This window comes from Cucurbita pepo, chromosome LG09 (genome assembly GCF_002806865.2).
Source record: "Cucurbita pepo subsp. pepo cultivar mu-cu-16 chromosome LG09, ASM280686v2, whole genome shotgun sequence".
Classification (NCBI taxonomy): Eukaryota; Viridiplantae; Streptophyta; class Magnoliopsida; order Cucurbitales; family Cucurbitaceae; genus Cucurbita; species Cucurbita pepo.
In genome coordinates this window covers 9,095,003-9,105,463 of record NC_036646.1, presented here as the reverse complement: position 1 = coordinate 9,105,463, position 10,461 = coordinate 9,095,003, and the positions used below count along the sequence as shown (strand labels likewise).

At 38.6% G+C, this 10,461-nt stretch overlaps 2 protein-coding genes and 1 long non-coding RNA gene across 5 annotated transcripts in view; 2 read left to right on the top strand and 1 right to left on the bottom strand.

Moving 5' to 3' along the window:
* Positions 1-1,118, top strand: part of LOC111801442 (ubiquitin-conjugating enzyme E2-23 kDa-like) — a 3,931-nt gene extending 2,813 nt beyond the window's left edge. For all 3 annotated transcript variants that reach the window (XM_023685442.1, XM_023685441.1, XM_023685440.1), the window contains 2 exons: positions 64-192; positions 786-1,118. In XM_023685442.1, the coding sequence (XP_023541210.1) occupies positions 64-192; positions 786-922 (266 nt within the window). In that variant the 3' untranslated portion in view covers positions 923-1,118. The remainder of the gene's footprint in view (positions 1-63; positions 193-785) is intronic.
* Positions 1,119-1,653: 535 nt separating this feature from the next.
* LOC111801445 lies at positions 1,654-5,110 on the bottom strand. Its single transcript, XR_002816139.1, has 3 exons — positions 4,975-5,110; positions 4,470-4,861; positions 1,654-2,458 (listed from the first exon to the last, which is right to left on the bottom strand). It is a non-coding gene; the product is annotated as an uncharacterized LOC111801445 (long non-coding RNA).
* Positions 4,857-7,216, top strand: LOC111801441 (RING-H2 finger protein ATL46-like). The gene is made up of 2 exons (XM_023685439.1): positions 4,857-6,235; positions 6,830-7,216. Exon 1 carries the CDS (start codon positions 4,908-4,910, stop codon positions 5,979-5,981), a length of 1,074 nt encoding a protein of 357 aa, XP_023541207.1. The 5' UTR covers positions 4,857-4,907; the 3' UTR covers positions 5,982-6,235; positions 6,830-7,216.
* The last annotated feature ends 3,245 nt before the right edge of the window (positions 7,217-10,461 follow it).

The following is a 10,461-nucleotide window of genomic DNA, read 5'->3' as shown; positions in this document are numbered from 1 at the left end:
TTTTTTTTTTTTTTTTTTTTTTTTTTCTTTACTTCTTTTCTGTTGTATACTTCCATTTTTCAGACCTATTGAATGTTTTTGAAGTTTTCCTTCCACAGCTTTTGCTCTATCCCAATCCTTCAGACCCGCTTAACGGCGACGCAGCGTCTTTAATGTTAAAAGACAGGAACCAGTACGATAAAAAGGTCAAAGGTATGAATTTCTTTTGAAAAGTATAGAATGAATGTTGTGTCGTGATAGTACCATATCGTGTTCGTAAATGAACGTTGCTTCTTTTGGTATGTATATACTTGGTATTGTTGAAAATGTAGCTCGTTCGTTAGGGGTATCAACTCCCCGTGGACAATATTGTTTTGGAACTATAGATTTGCGTCGTTTTAGTCCTGAAATTGTAATTTTGTACGGTGTGATCTCGGGTTTTGCATAATGGTGTCTCTACTTTTACATGTGTTGTTTGTCTGGTATGGCTCCTCCATGAGGGGTATTGACCCCCTGTGTACAATATTGGTTCGGAACCTATAGATTTGCGTCGTTTTAGTCCTGAAACTGTGAATTCTCTACGGTGTGATATTGGGTTTTGCATAATAGTGTCTCTACTTTTACGTGGGTTGTTTGTTTGGCATGGCTCCTCCATTAGGGGTATCGACTCCCTGTGTACAATATTAGTTCGGAACCTATAGATTTGCGTCGTTTTAGTCCTAAACTGTAAATTCTCTACAGTGTGATCTCGGGTTTTGCATAATAGTGTCTCTACTTTTACGTGTGTTGTTTGTTTGGTATGACAGAGTACTGTGAACGCTACGCGAAAAGGGAAAATGTGGTGAATGCGAGCGCGGAAGATGAGAGTGAAGAGGAAGTAAGTGATGAGGAAAGTGATTCGAGTGAGAATGATAATGATATTGCTGGACATGTTGATCTGTAAGGGCCTTACTAGATTCACATTATCTATGCCTCACTTGCACAAAAAGACATGGAATTGAACTGTTCCATCCACATGGCTTGTTGTTTGTAATGAAACAATGTTGTTGGTTGTGTTGGTATGTCACAATTAGAATGTAAAATTATGAATGCTTTTCATGTTTTGTGGTAAGTGGAAGTACACATAGCTGTTGTTGAAATGTTTCATGGCTCTACTACTTTGCTTTTCTAAAAAAAAAAAAAAAAAAAAAAAAAAAAAAAAAAAAAAAAAAAAAAAAAAAAAATATAAATTTTGAAGAAAAGGTTTAGTTTTTTGGTTCGTACACGAGTATTTTTATTTTTTATTTTATTTACGTGTACTATTGATAAACTTTTGAAAGCTCAAGGGTATATCGACTTTGGTAGCAATCTTTTCTACGCGAGGTCCCAAACACTATTAGGAACTTGTAAATAGAGCATCTACTCTTCGTTGCGATCTATAAGTCAGCATGGGACTTGTCCAACTATTTTATTGGCTCTGCTACCCATTGACATCGTAGTTACTCTAACCCTTGAGAAAGTTAAGCAAGTTGGAGAACTCGAGCTTGGATTCTTGGTGGCGCAAACGACTTATCTCATAGTCCTTACCTCGTTCTTAGAAAACAAGGTTGAAGACCGTTTTCTAAGAACGAGGTAAGGACTATGCTAGTAAGTAGTAAGAGAAACGTCAAGGAGTCATGCACCAACAAAATTACAAGAGGTAAATAACTAAGCTAGAATATAATACATGCAATAAAAACAAGGTAAATGGTTTAGAATGGACATACATGTAGGGGCAATCCGCTCTGGACAAGTATGACCATGCCACCTGTATATGGTAAAAAATGATTGCCCTATCATTTGCCACTCCATGGAGGAAAGTGTATTCAAGCTCGACATCCATGACTTTTAGCGAGATTCTTCTCGAACTTTTGATGGGGAAAGTGATTTGGAGCAAAGGGTTCGATATCGATATAGCTAAGCGGGTTCAATTGGTGGTGAGGGAGGAATGGGCAGTGGAAGTGATCCACGAAGCACTCATTTCAGAGGGAGGGTACAAAGAGTGAATGGAGTCTAATTGAACAAGAACAGGGCAATGGTCGGTTGGTACAACAAGCATCTTAAGCCCTTCAAGAATTGCAGCCAAATCCATAACTTTGATCTTCCAAGTGCTACAGATTGCCTTTTGTTCGACTTTTGAAACAATGCTAGGTCCCTCGACCCATTTCGCTATCCATGAAGCGTCAATATTTAGCTTCCAGTGACCCGTTGGGGGCCGTTGCCATGTCGTTGTCGCTTTTGCCATGGCTTCATGTTGTAAAGGTTGCCTTCCTTGCTGTGGCATCACTCCACATCCGGGAGTTGGGTAAGAAATGAGTTTTAATGAGAATGGTGGTAGGTTGGGCTACCTGAAAAATGATTGATTTCTATACTCAAGAGAATGGTCATAAACTTTCCCGCCTAGCCATCCTCTTTGTGCTCCCCGAACCACTTGAAATAACCTATTACGCTCCATTGTTCCCTGTGACACGAAGAAGCACAAGCGTTAGCATGGTGCATCTTGGAAGAGCATTACGTTTATTTCATAAGGTAACTTATAGAGAGGAGATCGCACGTGAGAGAGAAATATAGAAATCAGTTTAATTTGAAATTGTGGCAAAAATTTACATCAAATATTTAACTCAAGGTTTTTAAAACGTGTCTACTAGGGAGAGTTTTCTACACCCTTGGAAAGAATGTTTCGTTCTCCTCCCTAATTGATGTGGGATCTCATAATTCATCCCCTTTGGGACCCAGTGTCCTCGCTGGTACTCATTCCCTCATCCAATCGATGTGGGACCCCCAAACCACCCCCTTTGGAGCCAAGCGTCTTAGCTGACACACCGCCTCGTGTCCACCCCCCTTCGAAGCTCAGCCTCCTCGCTAACACGTCGCCCAGTGTCTGGCTCTGACACCATTTGTAACGGCCCAAGCCAATCGCTAACAGATAATGTCCTCTTTGGGTTTTTCCATTCGGGCTTCCCCTAAAAGTTTTTAAAACACATCTGCTAGGGAAAGGTTTCTACATCTTTATAAAGAATATTTCGTTCTCCTCCCCAACCGATGTGAGATCTCACAGTGCGGATGGTGCGGATGGTTCTGATATCAAATTTGATTACAAAACAGCATGAACACCAAGATACAATATTTAATATAGATCATATTCATTAGAAAAAGAAGCATGAACACCAAAAAGTTTCGAAAAAGGAGAAAAGGCATGAGCACCAAAAAGACCAGATTGCAAGGCATCAAGGTCACGTCCAAATCATTATATTTCTACAGCACAATGATCTCTTCTTCTCCAAAGAAGCACAAAAGAAATAATTATTTCTTTGAAATAAGGAAGTTTGACCTCTTAATTCTCACGAGATTTCTACCACCAAGTCCACAGAAAAGCCAAAAGTTCAGACGAATGTGGGGCGAACATATTTAAGAATCCCAAGAAACAAATAAAACCCTTTTCAACTAAGTTCTCTCTAGTATACATATACATGTCGATATTTTCTTTTCTTCGATAACATGATTCATTTGCTTTAACTACTTTAATTACACATAATTTCACTTTAGAATTCTACCAAAAGATTTTACATCAGTATATCTATGAGTGACTATGGCTTGAACCCATTCCCTTTAAGCTCTCTGTTATTTACATGGTCCCCGTTAACTACTAAGTCAACCCGAGGTGACTATGGCTTGAACCCATAAGCTCTCGGCTATTTACATGGTCCCCGTTAACTACTAAGTCAACCCGAGGGCGGTTTACTATCGAGATGTTTTTTGTTTATATATCCAAAATATTCTTCACCGGTAGATATCTTTCCTAGAGACAAGGGTGTTATGTTACAGAAGGCGCATGGTGATGGGTGTATGAATGGTCATAATCAAAGAGGATATTTTGAAGGCCATGCGTGCAAGGAAAAGGCAGCGAAGACCCCACATATCACCCATTTCTCTAAGCCCTTCATTTTATTCCTTTGTCATATTGGTTGAGTTTTAGTGACAAATCAAGCAAAATTCTTCTGTTCTATACGATACTTTCAGATCTCTGTTCTGCCCACATTTCTCTTTCTCTGGTCTGGTCACTCTCCTCTTTGAACCTATTCATTTTCTAATTATCCCTTTAGGACCATGTCTTTGTTAGTTTTTCACTTTGTCTCATATCACATGGAGATCAAAGTAACTTTAGATTCATCTTCTAAGTTAATGATGTCGCCACCATTAGTGGAAAGAATGCTGTGGTTAGCAGGCTATTAGACAGGGAAAACTCATCATTGAAGGCTGATAAATAAAGAGAAAACAGGCTCCTGTGGGTAATCGAGTTGCTATATTAATGGTGGACCTCCTCTAAACTCACACACACCACATTTTCTTCACACATCCATACCTTTTTCAGCAATTTCCTAACCAGAATCTTTGACATTCAAGGAAACAGGGTAAAGAAAAAGACTCCCATATATCAGGTTTTTGTTGAGAGCAGGTGAAAGAAAGTGTACCTTGTGATAGTTTGGTAGAAAATGGGCCTTCAAATTTGGGAGTTGTTTTGTTGAAATGTATGAAATTCTTCTAGTCTCTTCAATCACTGTAGGGCTCAACTGCCACTTTGATGGCCAATCTCAGCCTTACCCACCTTGGCTTTCACACTAAAACAAAGCCAATCAAATCCCAACCCTCTTCCTCTTGTTCTGTGGCGCATAAACAATGGAAATCTGCAGACCCATCTTCACCAGCCAAAGAATACCTTAGTTTTTTAATGGCTTCCTTCGTTTTCTGCATCAAATGGTAGGTTAGGTACAATGCAACCTTCTTCAGCATAAGATTATATCATCTTTCTCTATCTCTTTCAGCTTTTTTTCGATCAAAAAGCAGAAAGTTCATCATCCATTACCTGGAACAAAGAAAAGGGATTGTTATTGAGTATTATATCTCCTGAGATGTCAAGATTTTCAAATGAAATGATGCAAAAAGATGGTAATCTGATATACCCATCTCCTCTTTCACCTTTTGATGTTGGCACTGATTCAATATCGAATGATTCTGTACCCTCATCTTCTTCTTCTTCTTCTTCTTCTTCTGCTTCTTTCAGCCGCATCAGCCCAATTCTTCTTCTAGTTATAGTGATTCTAGCAGTCATCTTCTTCGTTTCTGGTTTACTCCATTTGCTCGTTCGATTTCTGCTGAAAAGATCTTCCCCGTCAATCTACCATCACTCCAATCGATACTCAGAAAGGCCTGGATCTCACACACTCCAAAGACAGCTCCAGCAGCTCTTTCGCCTTCATGATTCAGGCCTCGATCAATCCTTCATCGACGCTTTGCCAGTGTTCTTGTACAGAGATATTATGGATTTGAAAGAGCCGTTCGATTGCGCCGTTTGTCTCAATGAGTTTTCATATCACGACAGGCTGAGATCGCTTCCCATCTGCAGCCATGCTTTTCATATCAATTGCATAGATACATGGCTGCTATCGAACTCCACTTGCCCTCTCTGCAGAGCCTCTCTTTTGAGCTCTAATTTTCCTCTCGAAAACCCTAATTTGGACGAGATTTTAGGGCGCGGAAATAGTTCTCACAGGCAACCAGAAAATCCTATTCCTGGAAATCATCAGAAACGAGTAACAACAACAATCGATGAATCTTCGAGGGAAATGAGAGTTTTCTCAGTGAGACTCGGCAAATTCAAAAAAATAAACAGCGAAGAAGAACAAGAACACGAAGAACAAATAGAAGAGGAAGGAGAAAGCAGCAACCAAAATCACCTAAACGCGAGAAGATGTTATTCAATGGGGACTTACCAATACGTCGTTGGAGATTCAGATTTACAGGTGATGAAGGAGAAATTAAAGCCTGCAATCTTCCAGGGAAACGGAGAGGTTGAAGGTAAGAAAATCAGTGGGAGAAGTAACGGGGAAAGTTTCTCGGTGTCGAAGATTTGGCAATGGTCGAAGAAGAGTGGATTGCCGATTCCGAGCAGCTCGAACAATCAATGGAGGCCGGAATTTGTCTGAAATCTTCTTGAGTTTGATCGATATCAATAGAACGTGGATTCTATCAGAGAAATGAGATCAAAATGATTTGTTTCTTCGATATTGATTGGAACTTGATTTTCTGAGAGAGTGAACGTTTCCAAATTTGAAGCTTCAAAGTGTAATTCAAAATGATCGTCTCTCAGACCGCCATGTGTGGAAACCTTCGCGATCATGATCAAGAACACAGCAGAACATGAAGAAGATGGAGTATAATTACTGGAAATTTATAAGAGGTGAAAATTTAATACTTTATTTTTGTTGATTTTATATTTTTTATTTTAAACTTCGCATAAAAAGGCTGATTTTTGGTATTAATTTCTATATTTTTTTAAGTAAAAAATTAGAAGGGTTTAGAGTTTGGGGTTTGGGATCCTATGCCTGCTGAGCTGTTGTAACAACTCAAATCTACTAGTAGATATCCACAGTTTTTACTGGTTACTTATGGTTGTCAGCCAGAGTTTTTACTGGTTACTAATGGTTGTTACAGGTTTTAATAGGGATTCTTTCTACTGGTTACTTATGGTTGTCACCGGTTTTAATAGGAATTCTATGTCTGGTGGGCTGTTGTAACAACTCAAGTCTACTAGTAGATATCCATAGTTTCTACTGGTTACTTATGGTTGTTAGATATCCACAGTCTCTACGGGTTACTTATGGTTGTCAGATATCCACAGTCTCTACTGGTTATTTATGGTTGTCAGATATCCATAATCTCTACTGGTTACTTATGGTTGTCAGATATCCACAGTTTGGTTGTCAGATATCCACAGTTTCTACTGGTTACTTATGGTTGTCATCGATTTTAATAAGGATTCTATGTCTGGCAGGCGATTGTAACAACTCAAGTCCGCTAGTAGAAATCTATTTCTACGGGTTACTTATGGTTGTCAGATATCCACAGTTTCTACTAGTTATTTATAGTTGTCATCGGTTTTAATAGGGATTCTATGTTTGGTGGGCTGTCGTAACAACTCAAGTCCACTAGCAGATATCCACAGTTTCTACTGGTTACTTATAGTTGTCACCCGTTTAAATAGGGATTCTATGTCTTGTGGGTTGTTGTAACAACTCAAGTCTACTAGTAGATATCCACAATTTCTACTGGTTACTTATGGTTGTTACCCGTTTAAATAGGGATTCTATGTCTGGCAGGCTGTTGTAACAACTCAAGTCTACTAGTAGATATCCACAATTTCTATGGGTTACTTATGGTTGTCACCGATTTTAATAGGGATTCTATGTCTGATGGGCTGTTGTAACAACTCAAGTCCACTAGTAGATATCCACCGTTTCTACTGGTTACTTATAGTTGTCAGCTTCGCGATTTTATATCTCCCATTTAAATAGGGATTGAATGCTCTATTTGGTCGAAGTGTGCTCGTTAGTAGATATTATCAACTTCTACACGTATGGTTGACGGCCTAACGGTTTTATCTCTCCCATTTAAATACGAATTCTATGCTATATGTGTGGGTAGAAGTGGACTTTTGTAACAACTCAAGCCCACCATTAGCAGATAGTCCACTTCTGCCAGTTATGTATGACCTTCAACATCACGATTTCAAAACACTGTTCAGGAGAGGTTTCCAAATTTTATAAGTAATGATTTGTTCCCCTCTCCAACGGAAGTATGATTTCTCAATCCACTTGAATTAAATTAACATCTCGAGCTCGAACATTATAAGACATTGAAATGTTTTATTATTATGAACACTCCCAATATTCTGATAAGAGATCGAACATGATAACACTTGGAATTTAATGAAAATAAATTATAAATTCAAAACTTATTTAAATATTTTTAAATTTTTAATGATATATTATTAGATATAAATTCGACAATAATAGAATTTACATAAATGAAACTCTATTTGAATTATGCAATTCTATTATTGGTAAATGAATTATACAAATTTAATTGGAAAAAAAAAGAAAACAAAATCATATCAACTACCAATGGTTTTGCTACACGTCACCCTCCCACAGAAAGTAAACCATCTTATTGCCACGTGTACCGCCGCCATTGGCGCCTCTTAATTAATTGGAAACGGTCAACTTCCAGCTCATCAGTTGAAAAAAAGATACGTTGAGTTACCACCACCGGACGGAAGCCGACCAGTCAACTTCACCAGAAAAGGACAAAAGACCGCCGCAGAACCCTATACATCCGCCGCCGACTTAACCGGCGCCGGCACGGCAGCGAACCGTTCGGAGAAGTTCTTAAACCCACCGTTGCACTCCTCCTCTTCAAAATCCACATCGCCGTTAATTCCCTCGTCGAAATTCAAAGCGTAACTGATGGGATCATACTGGAATTTCCCAAGCTTCACGGCAGCGGGCCGGTTCCGGTTGAACCGACGAATGAACGTTTTCCATCTCGGACCGGCGACGATCTCGGACCATTCACGAAGCTTCTTCAGAGATCTAACTCCGCCGGTCCACCAGTGATCCTCGCCGTCTACGGTGGCTTCCGCTCTCGCTCTCGCTCCCGCCTTCGCCCGTTCCCACCAGGAAATCTCATCGGAAACCGACCGACGAGGTCCGAAGCAAGGGAAGCATAAGCAATTATATCTTCCGGAGACCAAATGAGCATCGGCGCCGCCTATTTCTCCGGTGGACTCCGGTTCTTTGAAAGCTCCGTCACGGTCTCCCATGGCCGCAAATTAAGGATTCACAATCGGAATAGAGTTATGTATATAGAGCCAATGGGTGACCGGAAACCGCCGGTAAAGTGGTGGGGTCCAGTGTTTGTTATCCGGTAGTTGGATGATCGAGCACTAAAGAGTAATTATTTATTTTAAGAAAAAATGGAAAAGCGAATTATTTTCTTTAGAGTCGTTGTGGGAGGTGGGGTATGATCTGGTGCTTCGCAAACAGAATAAGATAGTACAAAAAGGGTGGGGTCAGGGTGAGCTGGCAGGCGTTGATTTGGGGACGTGGGGGCCCACTTAGGGAATCCAATTTTAGGTGGCGCTGCTATCCACCAACTAATATTCACTCTTTATTTTTTATTTTTGTAATTAAATTAATACAAAAATAATTGTATCTTATCTTGAAAAATATTCTTTAAACCTTTTTAAGTTAATACTTTTAAATTAAAAAATTAAAAAATATATAATTACTTTAATTCGAACTTTTAAATGTTTTAAAAAATAATTTTGAATTTTTAAACTTTTAAAAATTAAAAGATATTTTTAAAAATTCGATGCTATTAATTTTTTTGAAAATTTAAGAATATACATTTAAATAAATACGTGTTTAAATTTTATTTCAAATACGTCTTCAAATAAAAGGTAAAAGATTATTATTATTCGTGTATACTTAGTCAAAACTCTTATTAAAATGAATAATGTTTATTTTTTTTTTTAAGAAAATGAACTTTTACTCGTATAAATAAAATTTTAAATCCTTCAATGGGAACATTCTCGTCCTTTAACAAAATTGAATACGGTCTTTTTCAGACATATCATGGATATCCAACATAAATTCAGATATTCACGGTATGCCTCAATTCAAACATGTAATGTAATCTCAGGAGATAAGGGAGCTCGAATGTGTCAAGAACTACGATCGGGGTTCTTGGTTTAAGCTCTCTGAAGTGTCTACGGTGCATCACCCATCTTGAATGTCCTTGTATTTGGATCTCCACCGTAACTTTGTATCATCAGCTAGATGTATTGTAGTTTGTTGGATGATGGAAGTCCCACATCGGCTAATTTAGGGAATGATCATGGGTTTATAAGTGAGAAATACTAACTCCATTGGCACGAGGCCTTTTGGGAAGCCCAAAGCAAAGCCATGAGAGCTTATGCTCAAGGTTATGCTCAAGGTGGACAATATAATACCATTGTGGAGAGTCGTGTTCGTCTAATATGGTATCAGAGCCATGCCCTAAACTTAGGGCCATCGGCTAATTTGGGAAAAGTAATTGAAAAAGAAAAAAACAAAATAAATAAAGCAAATGGAAATAGCTGGATTCGAACAGAAGAACGCGACGCAGATTGGGTTACGACCTGATAGTTAGGGCTAAATATCCATCTGCTCGATCAGCAGATTTCTTCAGCTGGTTCAGTTTTTTTACACTCTCTCGAGACTTCCACTAGCATTCTGTCTTGCGTCCACCTCCTAGTAGAACGAAGGTAATGATCTTTACTGTTCATCTTTAAAATCTACATTCTTTCAATTTTACGATTTTTTTTGTTTAGATCTAGAATTTTCTCTGGAGTTCTTGGGTAATTTCATTCGCAGTAGCATATTTCAGTTCGGATGTACTGATTCGATGTGTTTTGCTATTTCCATCTCTTTATCCCACTTATGAACGAAGAAGTTTTCGATTTTTCATGATTTTTGTTGATCTTTGATGATATCGATACATGTTCTTGTGAGATTCTGCAAAATACGTTATCAATAAGACCTTCATTAGTATTTTTTTTTTCTTTTTGGTATTCTTGGTTCCTTG